This window comes from Orbicella franksi, chromosome 8 (genome assembly GCF_964199315.1).
Source record: "Orbicella franksi chromosome 8, jaOrbFran1.1, whole genome shotgun sequence".
Lineage (NCBI taxonomy): Eukaryota > Metazoa > Cnidaria > Anthozoa > Scleractinia > Merulinidae > Orbicella > Orbicella franksi.
The window spans coordinates 22,993,122-23,012,262 of record NC_138152.1 but is presented as its reverse complement, the minus strand read 5'-3'; the positions used below and the strand labels follow the sequence as shown (position 1 = coordinate 23,012,262).

The 19,141-nt window shown below is 38.1% G+C and overlaps 1 protein-coding gene and 1 long non-coding RNA gene across 2 annotated transcripts in view; both read left to right on the top strand.

The window, feature by feature from the left end:
* The window catches only part of LOC145495464 (uncharacterized), a 337,143-nt gene that overhangs the window by 294,499 nt on the left and 23,503 nt on the right, over positions 1 to 19,141 (top strand). The gene's annotated exons all lie outside the window — the stretch shown is intronic.
* On the top strand, positions 3,849 to 4,325 carry LOC145494259 (uncharacterized protein KIAA1958-like). The gene has a single exon (XM_081473706.1). The coding sequence runs from the start codon at positions 3,849 to 3,851 to the stop codon at positions 4,323 to 4,325; it is 477 nt and encodes a 158-aa protein (XP_081329832.1).

Sequence of the window (19,141 nt, the reverse complement as noted above, 5' to 3'; positions counted from 1 at the left end):
TAATCTTAGCGACCACAAGATCTTTGCGATCATTCTCATACGATATATAACCTTAACTCTTATTATGCGAGGATTTCAGATCTGCGCTTATTGAAACTGCGAGCTATTCTTCATCTGAAGATACAAATTGGCTGCTTCATCTTGAATAATTTCGTTACTCTTATCAATTGTTTGCTTGCCAACATAATGGCATGGAAGAAGAAATTTTAGTTTTTGCCCCCGCAGGGTTTTGGCCCAGACAGCCAAAACCCGAGGAGGCACCCTAGAGGTCCCCGCGTAAAAGGCGCGAAAATTTCGCCGACGCAGAAAAAAATCTCGATTTTTCAGAACACGGCTCGCAAAGGATTGCCCAAAAGTACGCAAAGGATTGCCGAAAGTTTGCTGGGGGTCAAATAAACATACCGCAATAAAGTAAATTATCTTCGAAATGTCGGAGATCCTGATATAGAACAAATTGAAAACGATTTCAAAGATCCTGAAGATGGATTTTGCGATAAAAACAACTCAGAAGGTATCGTAAGTAATTCTGAAGTACCGGTAAATCACGATATTCGAGGTGAGTGTCGCTTCGCTCGTGTTCAATTGTGACAAAGATACTTCCGATCGCCAGTATTTTGGCATGCCGTTTATTGAGATCGCTCATTATTGTTGAGTAATGTTACGTGACGTAGAGCTCATGTCACGGCTAGATGACTTGGCAGGAATCCAAAAGTAAATGTAAATGTTTTCCGGCGTTTTCGTTGAGGACAAAGAACTTGACTCTAATTTGCATTTATAGATTAGAGGTGACAGTAACGCGATACTTGATGCCTGAGTATCAGGCCTTTCTTAGCAAGAGGGTAGGGGAAGGGGGAATTGCAGAGAAAGGCCTTTTCTTTGCAGGGTGCTTCCTCCTCCTACCCGTCTCAGAAAAAAAATTTTGACAACAAGTTCCAGATGATTTTCTCAACTGCTGTTCTGCTTTCGAGATACGTTTGCTCTTATAACAATAAAAATAAAAATGGTTTGTTTCATCATCAAATTGAAACAGCAGTTTGTTTCTCTATAATTTTTTAACCGTTTTTTTCTTAAGTTCTACTGAGTGAAATTTTTGTAACAGGAGTATTAGTTCCCATGAGGGGAACTTTTTTTTTTCAGAAATAACTTTGCGTGATCTTTCAAAGGAAAACTCACGGCTGTCTGGAATGGAATGAGTTAACTAGAAAGTGTTGGTTTACTTTACTTAGTTGAATGTTTGGATAATAACCATGATAAGATGCCTAAGTCATAGGAACATTATGAGTGATAAAGTTTACAAAAAAAAATATATAGAAGTTTTAGTTCATATAATCGGTAGAAATAAAAAAAAAAAAGCGGGGGCAGCTTTAGTGATAACTATTACTAGTGTTAATATATTCTCGGAAGACTATTAAAAAAAACTGTTTATTGATACCGTCTGCGTTTAATTAGAAGTAGAATTGTTTGTTTTGGGAACTAAAATAACAGTTTAGAAGTCTCTAAAATATATTCCTTTCAGTGCAAAGCAATAAAGGATGCTCTGAAAGTTTTTTTTATGTACCTTTCCTTGGCCCCGAGCTCACAATCCGAACTCTCCACACATATCTGAGCACATTTCTTTCGATTTTAGTTCAGAGAATGTGGTTGTCTGTAAAGACGTTTTATCCACACTGTACTGATGATTATCTTTGTTCCAACAGCAGTCAGTTGACAACATTTTAATGTCCCTCTTTCAGTTGAAGGAAGAGGAATCACGATCAACGAACAGCAACTTTTAACTTTTAATGATCTCTGAAATGTTTCTCGCTAGAACTTTACTTTTTTAAGTTATTTAAGATACACGTTGCAGCGTGTTCCATTCTTTAAGCCGTAATTAATATTTGTGGCAAAATAATATTTATGAACAGGATGTTGAATACTCACCGCATATGAAACGAAAGGAAGTTATTTCTACTGCATGAAGGTAGAATTTCTTATCGCTTTTCAAATACCAATTTGTGGTGACTAAAAGGTTAAAGGAAAATAAATAAGCTAAGTAATTCACCTGAAAGTCTTCTCTCTGCTGCTAGCAACTGGTCATGTCAAACGATAAGCAAAAGAAGCAATGAATTAATCATCGTACGGAAAAGTAAAGCCATTCACAGCTGTTGCCATTTTTAATAAAAGTACGCTACAGGCTAGGAGCATGAACTATAATTTTACCATATAGATATTGATGAAACATCGGGACTTTTATTGTTCCTAAAATTTAATTTCTTGTCGCGTGCCGTGAAGATACTATTTTTAAGCTTTCACGTGTAAGGATATTGATGTTGTCATTGTTACGGTCATGTATAATTTCTCTTTCGACATCTAAAATTTTCTCGGGAAGCAAACGTTCTTTATCTTTATTTTCGTTTAACTGGTTTTCATTTAAGTCTAAACATTTTCGCTCACGATCCCTACCTCAGTTAATCTGACCACTGCTTTCGAGGCTTTTGAAATGAGTAAAAACCTGAGACGTCTATTTCATAAAAATTGGATGTTTCATCAATATTCATACGTAATAAACAGAGCATTATCTGGCGTCTTGGAATAAGAATTTCATCTTCGTTGAGTTCGTTCGCGAGAGATACCTCAGCACGACATGAGAAAATTTGTATTCCCCGTGAGGCCATGCAATATCCTCTATATTTTACCAATGTGATTTTTTACAATGTACTTGTTTAACATTAGGAATTTCTATTTTGTTTGTTGACAAGGGTATTCGGTGTTTTAAAATAACTGGTCAGTTTACAAATTGTGGACAAGTAAAACAGAATATTTTTTTTCTTGTCACAAATGTTATCTTCTTCGATATTACCCATGGTATTTTCTACGTTCTACTATCATTTGACTTTTAAATTCAATAAGCAGAATTCCGTTTTTCAGCTTTTCGATTTCCTCGCTAATAATTCTGTCTTTAACTGCGAGTATAAGTTGCTTGCATTCCATGTAGCTGTTGATTCCTCCTAAAGACACCACATCCAATTTGACCAATTTCTATATTCTCTAAAACTATTTGCTTGACAATAAGGTGCATGGAGCATAGTGCGTGGAATATAAATACTGGAAAATGTTAATGAGTACAATAGCGGGAAGAAGAGTATAAAAATATTACAATAAAGGAAAGCGTGAAAATTACAATAAAAAGTTTAGATCACCGGATGTGCAGACTTCTAAGCTCTATGCACATATTGCAACGCACCAGTGAAGGCAGATGTTTCTGTCGAAACATGTCTGTGAATTTTAAAATTGTCGTCATTTACTTGAAATTAAAACTATATGTTTGACAACAAGGTGATATTGGAAGAAGAAATTATAACTTAATCCTCGCAAGGTGTTGTATACAGTTAATTGTTCAAGTTAGGCCTTTAAACAAAATAGATATGGCAAAAATATTTGGTTTGAAACACGTTCAAAAATCAATGCGATTGCCCCGGGTCATTGTGCAATAAAAAGCTAATAATATACGTACTGAACAGGCTTTCTTGGGGCGAGAAGTACAAAGCAAACTTTTGCGCTGTCACGTACGTCAACGTGAACGTCAGCGTGAACGTCAGCGCTTTCAAAGTTAATAACATAGAGGGCAAAATTACTAAATGCTGATTGGTCAATGAAGAGGGTATTTTTTTCTTAATTTCGCTTGTGAAGAGGGCAAAATTACTCGCTCACGATTGGTCCTCAGGTTGCCTAGCAACAGCTTATGCTATCAAGAAGTTGTTGCTAAAAATTTCCTGTAACAATGGCGTCTCGTTTTGAGATAATTGACGGTCGAGGAATATATCAAAGAATTAACAGAGACGAGGGAAAATGAAAACGGGAAGAAAAGCATGGGCTACTGGAATAACGTTTTAAAAAAGTGGGCGAATGAAAACTTCCAAACAAATTTAGCAGAGTACGAGAGCGATGTCCTCGACCAAACACTGTCTCAGTTTTATGCCGAGTTACGAAAAGACATCGGGGATGACTACGAGCCCGATTGCCTGAAAGTAATGCAGGTATCACTGGAGAGATATCTAAAATCAAAAGCCTATGCAAAGTCCATCATCCGATATAGGGAGTTTCTTAGCTCCAGAAAAGTCCTGGAAGGGAAGACCAGAAAACTGCGAGAGCAGGGCACAGGAAAGCGACCAAACCGATCCAGAAGTTTGACAAACGAAGAGAAAGAAGTCCTCTGGCAGAACGGCCAGCTTGGAGGAGGCACTCCACGAGCTCTACTTAACACCATCTGGTGGCTGCTCACTCAGCACTTTGGCCTACGAGGGCGACAAGAACACCACCAAATGAAAGTTGAATATTTCACTTAACAGCGCGGCGACGACGGACACTTTTGATGAAGGTCCAACTAAGGGCCTCTTCATATGAGCCCGGTAACCAGGCGGGCTCGGTTTCCGGGACGAATTTTGTGATCTGTTCATATGGGAAATTTCAGCCCGGTCGACCGGGATGAAATTCAAGAAACAAAACCAAAATGGTGGAACATAACCTTGTATCGTTCGCGACTGTCGTAGCTTTGTGGACTCTTGTAACTTTACTAATAAAGGTAATTCGCATACTTCCAAGTGGAAATACAAGACAAAAGTTAGGCCATTTTTGCCGCTATGTTGCGAATGCGAAGCTATTTTGTCAAAAAAGTTTCGTCCCGCTCACCCGGGCTGGAGTGTTCATATGGGAAAATTCTCATCCCGGTTACCGAGATCTCGGTCGCAAAAACCGAGATCTTGGGAAGCAGGCCAGCCCCGACTCTCATATGAACACATCGAAATTTTTACGAAGGAAAGAGTGGCGAGGCGAGATCTCAGAAGGCGAGTTAGCCCGGTTACCGAGCTCATATGAAGAGGCCATAAGACGAGACAGGAAGGACTTAATGTGAAAACCAGACTAGTCATCCCCAAAATGTTTCCCACAGGGAATGAGGAAAGGTGACCCGTCACGTTGTTCAAATGATATCTGGAGAAGCGACCAAGCAAAATGATGGAAAGCGGTCCGTTTTATCTCACTGTCATCGACAAACCATACAGTTTCAAGCGTTTAGTACAAGAAAACCCCAATGGGAAAGAACGCCTTAAACACAATCATGAAAAACATGAAAGAAATCTCACCGCTGAAGGATCTGTGTCCCGAGAACAATTTGACCAACCATAGTGCAGGAAAAACCATGGTGAAGAAGCTGAAAAGTTCTGGTATCCCAAAGTGTGAAATATAGAATATTACACGGTCACATACCTGCCAAACGGGCTGACGATTATGACTCAGGAGGAGAACGAGAGCAGCAGATCATTTCACGAGCCATTGACAACACTGGTCCTGTTCCTCCAAGAACTGCTTAAAGTCAGCTTTACGCAGCAAATTCACTGCAGTCACTGCTGTCACTGCAGCGTCACCTTGAAGCTGAGAATGATGCCGTTCAGAAGAGCATAAGTGATCTAAGGCGAGGATACAAGCATGTCTTCATCGAAGAATCAGATTCTGCGTGATCTGAAAGCGTTTTGAACGTTTTAAATTTGTTTGAAGATGCACTTACTTTATATTTTCAAAGTTGAAAGTTTGGTTGTCCATGTCCTGGTATCTTTGTGCAAAAAGAAAATTTCATTTGGCTCAGTCGTGCGTTTGTTACTCAGGAGCGCATTCAGAAATTCAGTAATTTTTCCCTCTATTTCATTAACAAGTAATAGCGATGGGTCCACGTAAAATTAAGGATTAATATAGCTTGTGTTTTCAGAAGTTGCTGAAATTGAAAACACGCATGATATTTATCCTTAATTTTACTCGGCCCCATTCGATTACCTGTAGAAATATTCAGTTTTCTAGTCCAGTCCGCGTTCGTAGATTCACGATCACTTCATCTTTTTCACGGCGACATAAACTTTAGTTTCTTAAAGAGGTTTTATACAGAATATCGCAAATGTCCTACACACTCGATGAAAGAAGTATTTTGCGTAGTATTTTGGCGTTTTGCGATCATTTCTCCAGTTCCAAGCAGACTTCCCGCACGCTTCTAGCATTTGAGCCAGGATTTGATAGAAACGAGCCGTGCAAACGAATGTCCACGTACGAACATGGCTATCTTCTTCTTCACCTAATACTCTACAGCTTCTTGCCAATATGGTATCTATATCGACGGATTTAAAGTCTCTATAATCGTTAAAAGGTCATGCTGGTTTCCGTTGAAGTCTCTTGCAAACTTCTCTGGGTCTGAAGTCCGAACCCTTGATCGGGATGTGAGCAAACAAAGGGAAAGGAATGTTCCCCTTGGTTTCTACAGACGTTCGTGGGGGAAGAAGATTGCGTGACGAGCACAAAAAGCGTCTTCGTACGAGGCTACACCATTACCATACGTACATCTTTTGTACTAGAAATCCATGTTATGGTCAACTGATAGCTGTCAAAACAAGGTATCCGCTGACTAGTATCACGTAAAGATATCACGGGCTCAGGTTTGGAGCCCAGATACTGGTTTTTGATTAGTTCCCGTGCTCAAGCCAGGTTCCACTCTGAGGGTGAAGAAGGAGGCACGTAAAAGGCAACATTTTCGCGCGAGTTGTTGACTTTTCTTCCGAGATATTCCTTGCACAATTGTATCTTGGAAACCCCCTGTTAAGTTCTTAAGATGGTAAAGTACCCTCAATATGGACCAAAAAGTTTGTTTAAATATGGTGAAGAAAGATCAATTGTGTGCTATTGCACTCAAGAAGAGAAATTAAATTTCTAGAGTTTTACTCAAAATGGTTGCTATGGAAACCAGCCACAGCCTTTTGACGTAGTGTTTTATAGTATTGACGCCAACACTTACTGCTCTTTCACAAAACAAGAATTGACTGTCAAATAAGCATATCATGTAAGTTTCTGTTTTGTTCTGTGATATGAACCTAAGTTTTGACAGTTAACTCTTATTTTCAATGCCTTTTACAGCTTTGTTTGGAAATAACCTTATTTTTTACCACACACAGTGGACAAATCATCTCGTGTCACGTGACAGACCTTAAAATGTTACGATTTGTTTGGTTTATATCATCACGACACTATTGGTCTTTGATGAGCTTAAGTTTCAGAAATTCTACTTAAAAACCTTGCAAAGTAGAAATGTTGCCGCGAAGTCAGTCGGTACAAAAGTAAACTTTTGAGAAAAATGCTCTTTAAGTTTTTACACGAAGTATTAAGCATTTAACGAGCCACAAATAGTGGGGGAGGGGGGTGCAGATTGGATCTCGGGGGAGGGGGTGCAATGGTTGTTCTATTTTGTAAAAAGTTACCGCAGTTGTGGGAAATATTCCTTGTTATAAGGGAAATGAATGAGCCTGTGATGGCAATTTGAGGCAAAGCTTTTCACAAATAATTATACCAATCGAGTTGTGCATGTCTTAAAAGTTTTTTCTAAATAGTTTCGTTCATATAAGTTAAAAATAATCTATATTTTTGGTCACGTTCTTATAGTACACAGTCGTTGCTATGGCCGTTGCCACGTGAAAAAACTTATACCACTGTGTACTTTCCTTAAATTTCACACTCATCTGGAAGGAAATTCGGCAAGATCGTTTCAAAATGTTTCTGACAAATCCTCAAGGGTTTTAAGTCTTGTATTTCCAAGAAATTGAATTTTTCATGAACATCGCCATATTTTAGGGTACCATACCACCTTAAAGTGGACATTTTGAGTGTTTGTAAGGTCTTCTAGTTTGCACTAGTCTATCACAGAACAAATTGCAAATGGCAAATGCCATGCCAAATTTACTATATATTATTTTAAGTAAAACAAAGCCCTCTTCTGATTTATGACTATCACGTGATTGCTATACTGCCCCCCACTGAGTTATTGCATAATTAATATAAAATTCCTCAATATTTCATAAAATGAAGGGAAATTTAGCCCTTTGTCTAGGAATATCATTCCTGGAGACGCTTAATGACCTTGTGAGGCAAATAAGGCACCCATTATGACCTGATTTACCATTACAGGCTCATTCATTTCCCTTATGAAAAGGAACATTTCCTACAACTACGGAAGCTTTTTACAAAATAGATGAAAAAATTTGGTCAGGTTTAGAGGTACGGTTAGGGTAAGGGTTACCTCACTCAGTGTTAGGGTTAGCTTTTAGGGTTAGGCTTAGGGCAAGGGCTAGGGTTAGGCTTAGCCTTAGGGTTAGGATTAGGTTTTAGGGCTAGGCTTAGGGTTAGGGCTAGGGCGAGGGCTAGGGTTAGAGTGAGGGTTAGGGTTAGGGTTAAGGTTAGGGTTAGGGTTAGGGTCAGCATATCAGTTGAGAAATAGAAATATGTGTTTGTTTTAAAGGAAAAATAAAAGCACTTGACGTCTTTTTCGGTAAGTAGCAATGGAAAATGTTTGCTTTAGTTAAGAAATGGCAGCTAGAAGTTATAAGGTAGCCTGTATCACCCATAAATGTAATAAAAACCATAAATGTAATACCAACCATAAATGTAATAAAAATAACCATAAATGTAATACTAACCATAAATGTAATAACTTTTAACCACAAATGTAATAAAACCACTAACCATAAATGTAATAAAATTTGCCCATAAATGTAACAAACTGAACAACCATAAATGTAATAAGGCTTAACCATAAATGTAATAAACTGGCTATGACTTCCAAATCAAGGGGTTACAAACTTGCCATTCTCATTCTTCTTGAAATTGACTTGAAATTTTCAATAAGACCCCTAAAGGCCTGACTCCTTAAAGAAAAAAAAATACTATTTCTTCGCGTGCAGTCCTAAACGAGGCCCATACGGCGTGAAATATGGCGGTTTTTCCCGAGACACCCTAACGAGACCAAACTTACCAAAGAAATTTAGACCCCAAAGTATAGGTCCAGTAAGGTTTTGCTATAAAGAGTGACATAGTGTGTGTGACACCTCTATAATACGGACAACGGACTCTTAATCTCGGCCCCAGAGATCAATGAACACCTTATTCCGGACGAATCCGTCTGTCGTGTGATTTCCGGATGAAGTCCGTTTCGTTCCAGAATTCCAGAATGTGTATATAGGAATTAATGAGGCACTCAAATGTGGGTGTAAATAAGGACATTTAGCTCTGTCCCTTTGGTGTACGTATGATAGAGGTTCGACTGTATTTATATATATCTACTCGGATTTGCGAAATTGTACTATCCGGTGCGAATGTTTATGTGCTTCCGCGTTTCCGTGTGTCCGTGCCGAAGTTATTCGGCCTTCAAGCCAATCTTGCCACATCAACGTTTTGTCCCACACGAGTTTAAAATGCAAACCACGCGATTATGCGTCCAGGAAACAGGCGGAAGTTTAGCCTTGACTGCGGGCCCAAAAATAATTGACATGTAATCATGTCAAGTATAAATCCTCGACGCATAACTGCGTGCTTTGAAAACACAAATGTGTAGATGTGTTTTTTTTTAACGAAACGTTAGAGTGTACGCAGAAATGTATGCAGGTATACTTGTTTTTATTGTAAAACTCCCTGATGACGCGTGGGCTAATCACAGCTAGAGTAATTTCACAGGGAAGTGAGAAAATTTCGGGATGTCCCAGCTTCAAGCGTGAACAAAGCTGAAACGGCCCAGTATTATCTCTTCCTGTTGGAACTTTATCGTCACTTGTTCGCCATTTGTTTATCGGTTGGTAGGTTGATTCATAGGCTAATGCTTAAAATTTTGAAATTAAACCCTCTTACTATTAGAATTTTGTTGGGTATGACAAGCTCGCATTTGCCATGCAAAGTTCGGGAAGTTGGCGAAAGTTGGCTCATTCTCGGTGTAAAGAACCTGCGAAACTTATGTAAAACAAAAGAACAAAGAGCAGGAAATTATAACAAAATCTCCAAAACAAAGAAAATTTCTCACAAGTCCTAACCTTAACTTTTTAGCGAGTATTTATAGTTACTTTCGAAGGAAACTTGTAAGGGAAACAGAAAGTTGCTAGTAAGCAAGCGAGCAAATATAGGCGAGAAAGTAAAGAAAATAGTTTATGAAGTTTCCATGAATGCGATAACAGAGTGTGCTACTATATGACTACTTATGAAAAACCATTCGTCGCTTATTGAACTGCTTTATCGCGCCTTCCAATCACACGTTCTAAATAAAAACTCTATTGTTCTCGTGTCAGTGAAACGAATAGAGAAGGCACGTTGTAACAGACTCTCAATTCATTCCACGAGTTGAGATATCAGAAGCTATCAGAACTGACTGGAGTACGTTTATGAAGATGTTTCTTGCTTTAAAGGTGGTGTGTTTGCTTATCGTGGTGTCACTTTATGCCAGTTTTACTACGGCAAGTGGCGAAAATAAGCGAAATCGCCAGATGTCAGCTGTGGATGATGCCGTTTACGACACGCTCGTCCAACCTAGAAAAAGCGAATTTGATGTGCCAGTCAAGCAAAGGTCTGCTCAACAAAAAGCGTCTTGCGTTAGATTTTGGAGAAACAAATCAAAGTTTAGCATCCAGAGTGTAAATGGAGAGGAAAAGCTGTTTTTTGACCGGAAAGCGGTCATGAAAAAGTCCAAGCTGCGAGATGTTGTCAGAAAGGAATTTAAACATTGCAAGGGCATTGGAGCAAGGAAACTGAAGCACCGACTAAAGAAGAGGTTTGAAGGTGTTAGCGAGCCGCAGCTCCAACAAGTTTTATCAAGAAGCAAGGCTAATCAAAAGGTGAATGCACGTTTTACCAACAAGGCCATTTCACGATCAATCCGTGCTCGAGCAGTGCGGGTAAGATTGCATTTTGTCATGTAAAACAAGTAATGTCAGACTGAAAACTAGTAGCTTTCCTTGATAGTAAAAGTAAAATTTTCAAACCCAATTAAGTTGGATATATTAATTTATTTTAGGCGGAATTGAGAACGTTGACAGGGTTTCTTTGCTTTTTTGTCGAGAGTGTCGCATCAAGGAAAAAGCGGCAAAATCACTGCGGAATTAAAACAAAAAAAGTGATCTTAAAATAATACGACTCGACGTTGTTCATGACATTTATCAGAGAGATTAAGCATGACGTTCCACTTCTGCCGTCTGCCGTTTGGCGTTTGTACGCCGAAATGAGTAGATTTGTGTTTGTTGTGAATGTGTGATTATTTTCTCTTTTTTGAGAGATTTATTTCAGAATTCGATAAAAAGGCTGAAGAAAATGAAATGCAAGCTCGCGTTTGCCGTTTGCCGTATAACGTCATGCTTAATCTTTGTAATAGTTCCATCGACCTGGTAACCTGTAGACCTGTAGCCTGTCGACCACTGTGACCAAAAGATTTTTTCGGTTTCGTTTTGATTTTCATGCAAAGTCCATATATAAAGTGCAGCGTTTTCAAAACAATACAGTTTCATTAGTGACGTAAATGGCTGTAAACGGCGAAACCGCATCGATTTCAAAACGTTTAACGGTTAAAAATTGACAAACAAAGACATTCAAACATCGCATCCTCATCTTTTGCGTCAAGGCAAAATAACTCCTGACACCACTTGTTATTTTTCCTTTTAGGTACGCCATCAAATTGACCTTGTAGACATGCAGCGTACGGTAGCAAAATTGCACGGAAAAACATTTCGGTACATCTTGACAGTACAGGACATTTTTAGTCGGCACTTATGGCTACGCCCGCTTACTGGAAAGGGGAGCAAGCAGGTGGCAAAAGAGCTTCAAGAACTTTACTGTGAGGTTGGCCCACCAAAGGTTTTGCAATGTGACAATGGAGGAGAGTTCAAGAAGGCAGTTGAACAGTTATGTCGGAAGCTGGAAGTGAAGATTATAAGAAGCTCACCGTACCATCCCCAATCACAGGGCAAAGTAGAAAGATCACACCGCACGTTGCGCAAGAAAATTATGTATGACTTTGGACATATGTCAAAAGTTGGAGTGAACTGGGTTTCTCAGCTAAGAGAGTACAACGCCTTCCAAACTAAAATGTGGCATTCCAATTTGGAAAAATTCCGAAGGGTACTGGTATTTGATGCCGAAAAAGTTTGTGTTTCCGAAAGGTTTTGGCTTATTGGAAGGAGAAAAAGAAGTGTTCAGTTGAGTCTGCCAGGGACAATACATCCAATTTCACCAAAATGTACAATTTAATGTAAAAAAGATCGTGCACCCATCGCGCTTTCCTTTTTTGAGAGATTCAGATTATCTGATCTCCCGGCCCACAACTTATCAGAATAAAACGGTCATCCATCTATGATTCTAAAAGGATTCAGAATTTCTGATACCCCAAGACTTTAATAGTTTCAAAAAACTGATCCCCAGTCCACAACCCGTCAGAGCAAAACAGTCATCTATTTATAATTCTAAATGCATTCAGAATTTCTGATCCCCATCACCTCACGGGACAAAAACGGCTATCTGTTCATGGTTCTAAAAGTATTGCGAATTTCTGATCCCCCTCCCCCACCAAATCTGCTAACATGATAGAAAGAGCTGTCGATTTATAATTCTACAACATTTCAGCATTTCTGATCCCACATGACTTAAAGGGATTCAAAAATTCTGATCCCCCAGTACATAACTTATCAGAACAAAACGGTCATCTACCCATAATTCTTAAAATGATTCAGAATTTCTGATCCCCCTTGTCAGGTGACAGGACAAAAATGGCCGTCTATTTATAATTCACAAGAAATTAACTAGATGTCTGATAGCTAAAAAGTAACGATTGGATAGTAACTTTAAACACATTACAGACAAAAGGATCACAGAGTAAAGGGCATCAGAAAAGTACACAAATGAAATATTCACAGCTAGGTCATTATTAATAACGATTTGAAACCACGCCAAAGGATCGAGACAAAATTGCAGTTTCATTTCGGACAGTGAAAGGTTTTATTTTCAATTCAAAAAGATATGAATTTAGGCTCCAGAATTACGAGCTGTTGTTTAAAGTCCACATCAAAGATAACAAGAATTTTAATCAGGACTCAGCTGCCGTCTGCGCCACCTCCGTTTTCTGCTTTAATGTGTTCGTTTCGGATTGAGGGCCGCTATTCTTGCCTTTTTTTTCCCCTCTGCTCTGCAATGAAGCAATCGAAGCTAAATATTCTTATAAATAGCGATAGAATTAACATTGTTTTTCATTAATCAATTGATCGGGAGTGTATTCTTTTGTAAAGAATAGTGAGCAGTATGTAGGCAATGCGGTAGTGAAGTGTATCGAGCGTGATCTGTAGCTTCAAATCGATTCAGTGTAAACTTTAAGTTACCTCTTCAAAAAGCACACTAACAAGCTATTATGCAAGCATTTCATACATAGGAAATGCGTGTGAATAATTTCTTCGTTACGGGTGCTAATAAAATCAGGAGAACAAACGTTTTTCTTGTGTTTCAGTGATCGCGAAATAAATATAACAACGAAATTTCTTCAGCCACAACATTGATTTCGATTCAAAGATTGAGCAGATAACTGTAATGTTGAGCAACAATTATGATATACTTACTTTTCTGCGACTTGCCTTTCTTTCACCGAAGCAACCAAGATACTCATTTGAACTTGGACAAATCATTCCATGCTTCTTGCTGCTATTGACAATGTTGGATTCGAAATTGCGCGCAAATAACCGACTCCTTTGGAAAGGGAATCTGCTGGTGAAAAGTATTCATTTATCAGATTGACCGAAGGATTATGGGATCGGACGGAATCACCAAAATGGCGGGCAAAGATCGTGATCAATGTTGTTAGGATTCGATAACAAAGCTCTCTGTTATTATATAGCCTTGCTCTACGTTGGAAAGCAGTCACAAATTGTTTACAGATGTCCGTTGTTATTCCAGTTGAGTCAAATCCCAGTAAAGGTGGAAAAGTATGAAGTTTCGTCGGCAAAACAGTGTGGCAATCAAACTATTTGCCAGCAGCTGGCGGTTTCTTTTACACTCGTCAGGTTTACAGAAAGGTTATGGTTCCTGCAGCTTTCCAAGGTAAACTGATTTTCTTGCGTAATTTGTGACGGTTCTTAAAATACTGGAAACGTTCTGGCCGGTTAAATTGATCGTGGAAGATTACAGAAGATGCAGATGCTTTAACACACTGTTAAGTCTTGTTGATTTCGTGAATACAAATGTTCATTTCCTAAAGGAGTTATGAACGAAACTGTATTCAACGCAACAATATACGAACAATTTCGTGTTGGGAAAATCATTCATTGTAAAAGTACAATAAGTGCAATAAATGTGAGCTCTCTCATGTAGTTTACATATACTTCTTATATATCTAGTGTATATCTTGTCTAGGATCAACTGGGCATACATATGTAGTATACAACACCTAAAACGCAAGATATCAAAAAGCAACATCCTTCACCTTTTTGATTTTCAGGTTGATGGTGGTGCTCTTGAGGTTATGTTAGATGTGCATATTACATTATCAAGACCATTTGTTTGCCACTTATTACTTGAGTTGCAAAACACTGATGTTATTTTCATTAGGGTGGTTGAAGTTCTCTTTAATTGGGCAGTGTTCCAAAGGTCCTTTATAATTTGGCATTTCTTTATGCAAATAGAGGTTATTTAGAACAGCAGATATAATTCACAGCTAGGTTACGGAAAATTACTTTTAACCACTTCCAGACCTTTGTACATAAGTCTTGCCATAATTTGAAAAACCCATGATTCATGGATAAAATTAATTGAAAAAAATACTTTCATGAAGAAATTACTGTAATTGAAATTTGAAATTCATGTCAAGATTATTTTGTGCTTTTCCGGTCATGAAATCTGTTTACATTTCATGAAAATTTACTGAAGAATGTAAACATTTACTAGACTCCAATTTAAGTAGCTGAGAAGTGTTTCAAACAGGATTTTAGAAAGATATATGTTAAATTTAAGTAAGTTTTGTGATAAATCGCAACATAATGGAAACTCATTTCCAGCCAGATTTTGTCCTCCTTTTGCATCTGGATGTGCCTGGTTTTTGGTATTAAATTTTAATGTACAACTGTAGCAGGTTTAAATAAAACTATTAATTATTTATACATTTTCCTATGTAAATACAGAGATTTCACTTAGGTTTAGGATTTGAAGAGCAGTTATCAAAGATCCATATAGAATGAATAATGAAGAGTTTTCAATAGTTAGCTATAGTTTCACCACTTGTGACTAAGAAAGCTTTTGGTTAGGTAAATATTAAAGTGCTGCATGTACATGAGTGATGGATAATTTTTTAGATTGGCTGCTATCTTTTTACTGGGTTTTGGGTAGGTTATCACAGTGCGATATAAGTGATATGATACTACATTAGTGGTGGTTTTTGGATAGACAAGTTAGTGGATAGATGGGCCATCTAAGTATCTGTTGACTATCTACACAGGAAGCTAGTTTTTAGCTAGTCAATCTATTTCCTAACTATCTGATAGATAGATATTAGTTAGCTTTAAGCCATGTCAAAGATAGCTATCCTCTATCTACAAAACCTCTTGGATAGAAAAAAGAATAGAGATTTGCATCCCTCAACCAGGAACGAGATAGTTGCAAGTAGCATGAAGTTAGTAATAAACTAGTAATAAGATATGACTGTTTTTGGGAGGGCTTCTTTCACTGAGGACAGCAAACTATTGCCAGCTACCAGGAAACATCTCCAAGATGAGTATGCCAAATTAAAAAAGAAAGAATAGAATTGCTTGTAGCATTAGCTACAATACTTGCATCCATATCTGTCAGGTCTTTATGAAAACAATTTTACCCACACTCTTCTCCTTTGAGCATGGTTAACCTGGTTGCGTAACTGAAGTGTGAATGAACTGGTAGCCCACTCAAAAAGTTAGATTGAAGATGTAAAAACGTGTTGGGCAAAGCTAAAGTCCATGGCCTCTGCTATATGACAACAGGTTTTTGGAGGACACTGTATACATGTATGTAGAGTACATTGACCCACTTAAATGTATCAACTGCAAATTTAAATGTTCATGTATATTGCAGTCTTTAATTGTCATCCCTGTAATGTACTGTAGTGTTCCTGAACGCTCTTTTTGTTTTATAACAGTGAGGTGCCTTGTTTCCATGTTAAACAGAAATTGTTAGAAATTTTTCTTTCACATAAGGTGGGCAAATTCTGACAGAGAAAGTGGAGTCTGCATTTATGCCTACAGTTGTGCAGTTTGAGTAATCTTACTGTTTTGATCAATTCTGAACTTTCCTATCCTCTTAGGTACTGCTTGATATTGTTTTTTTAAACTTACAGCTACTGTAATTTTGAAGTGCATAGATCATTGTAATACAATGTGTGATGTTTACATTTACTTATATTAATAGACTGCTGTGAACAAAATTGTTCTTCATCACTCTCTCAGTATAATCTGAGTGTATGGAATCTGTTAAGAATTATGCTATATATTTGTATAAAATTTCTAATTGAATATTGTTATGAAGAAAAAATATTTTGATTAGCCATTGTTCAGGCAGGCAGTTAGATCTAAACCCTGTCTTCAGTGTTATGATTTAATGTGGCTACATTGGATGTAACACTGGCTTTGCAGGGGATCAGAAATTCTGAATCTTCTCCTGTGTTCTTTGGGGGATCAGAAATTCTGAACCCTTTCTAGAGGTCTTTGGGGGATCAGAAATTCTGAACCCTTTCTAGAGTTCTTTGGGGGATCAGAAATTCTGAACCCTTTCTAGAGGTCTTTGGGGGATCAGAAATTCTGAACCCTTTCTAGTGTTCTTTGGGGGATCAGAAATTCTGAACCTTTTCTAATGTTCTTTGGGAGATCAGACATTCTGAACCCTTTCTAGTGTTCTTTGGGGGATCGGAAATTTTGAATCCTCTCTTGTGTTGTTTGGGGGATCAGAAATTTTGAATCGTTTTCTATGGAGGTACCTCTCGAGACAAGAAATTCAAAAAAATCATTTGGTTTCTTATGCGTGACTTAAACATTACATTTCAGTTCAAATAAAGAATAGGAAATTGCTCGGAAGAATTTTTTCATTCCTTGCAAACAGGGAAACTTTTCCTCTGAGTTTTAACACCAGTTTAAGATTCTTAGTATATTGCAAATATCGTCTTTGGAATTAAATGGCAATCATAGATTTCCGTCTAAGCTCTACGTTTCACTTTAGGCCAATTTTGCACTCATTTCCAACGAAACTTCCAAGCCTGCAACGTAAAAATAACTTTTCTCCGAGACAGGTTTCTATTTTACACCGAAAAAGTAGCCATTTTTGAAGTGGTTCTCAGTATTTACTCTGAATTTTATCAAATTGGAACACCACATTTTAGTTTGGAAGGCGTTGTACCAGAAAATCCTCAATGAAGAGCCAATGGATGTCCTCGGTAGTCAGTCTCCATTCGAAGTTTTTTACAGAAGAGAGACAAATGCAGTAACACAGAGATTCCCTGGGGGCTTTTGCGGCAAAGAGAGCAGCTCATCCAAAAGTGCAAATGTTTTACCAAAGGGCAATGATTTTACAAAGCAAAGTGATCTAACTACAAAAATAAGAGCCAAAGCGAAGGCAGCAGACAAGGTTTGGGATGAACGATACATCCAACGAAGAATGAAAAACAATCCTCCCTCAAAATACTCTGTTGGAGAAACTGTTCTGATCCGTTTTCCGTTTTCCAAAAAAAGTCGGACTGCGCCAAAACGTCGTTTTGTAGTAGAAGGAAAAATCATTAAAAGAAATTTACGAATTGCAAAATACAAAATATGGTTTGAGAATCCAACGACGAAAAGCCATCAGTGTACTTGGGTATCAGTGGAAGATATTACAAGTTTAACAGCCGAAAAAGAAAAACGGAAAAAAGATCTTGCTAAGGAAAGGCTAAAGAACAAGGGAAAGAATCTAAATAGAAAGGAGCACCTATCAAGTCATCGCAAAAAAATTTATATTTCTCTTGAACGCAAGGACAACCATGAAGCATTTTGGGATCAGGGCTTTGATATTTCGTTTAATCCTGCTGGAGATGGTAACTGCCAGTTTGCAGCCGTAGCTCATGCTTTGCAAGATGTCGGCATCTACACGTCAAATGAAACACTTCGGCGCGAGGTCGTTCAATATTTATCAGACAATCCCAATGCCGTGGATGGAAGTCCTCTAGAGCTATTCGCCGCAATGCCATGGTCTGAATATCTTAATACAATGGCACAAAATTCGACATACGGCGATCAGTTAACTCTCGAAGTCATGGCTAACCTTTACCTCGTAGAGATAATTGTAATTTCTAGTCTTGGTCCTGAGGGAAGAACTGTCATTAGTCCTCAGAACTGTGAAACTGTGGCTCGGATTTTCCTGGGCCATTTTTCAGAGGATGAAGGTATACACTATGTCTGCTTGGTCGCTAATAATGGAGTTAATCAAGAAAGCGACGAAGAAACAGAACAACAAGAAGAATCACAAAAACAACAACAAGAAAAACTAGTACAACAGCAAGAAGAACAACATGAAGAAGAACAACAAGAAGAAGAAAAACAAGGCGAAGAAGTTGCGGAGGAAGTTAAACTGGAATCGCTGCCAGAGGAGATCCTTGATATGATAGTAAACCTATCCTTGACAGGACATAATCGAACAATTGTTAATACATATGATGCCCTAAGCCACACATCAACCAAATTCAAAAGATTAGTTTCTCGATACATTAGAAGACTACCAAAAATAAGCGCTAACAGAGACATGTACCCTGGTCTCCACAGCATGAGACAGATTCTTAAGCAGTATGGAAGAGGTAGCGGACTTGTGTTGGCGTTAAAAGAAATCATAAACAGTTCTCAGTGGATAAATGCTTGGATAAATGTTCTTTTCACTGGCGTTGCAACATGGATGTATGTAACAGCCATCTTTTGGAATAAAGGAAAGAAGTAGGAAAAAAAAGGAAAGAAGTAGCTGTTGAAAGCTACTTGCCTTGTACTTTCCAGGACATCGAACGAAAGCACTAGGTTTTTTAGGAAATGTAAAAGACTGTTTTCCACAGATGTTAAGGTTATTTTATATATTCGCAATCAGCAATAACAGGTATAACGACAATGCAAACCTGACTCTTTACACAATATCTTTAATAATTAGTTGCCGCTGTTGTGTTGACGTTGTAATAAACCGAGTTTTGCTCTATAGAATGTCGTTTAGTATTTTACCCTTGTATTTCCCATGTGCCTCAAGGGATGTCTAGCATATTTTCTCTGTTTAAAAAACATTTCAGTAATACAAAAGTATAGAACTTGGATCACCTGCT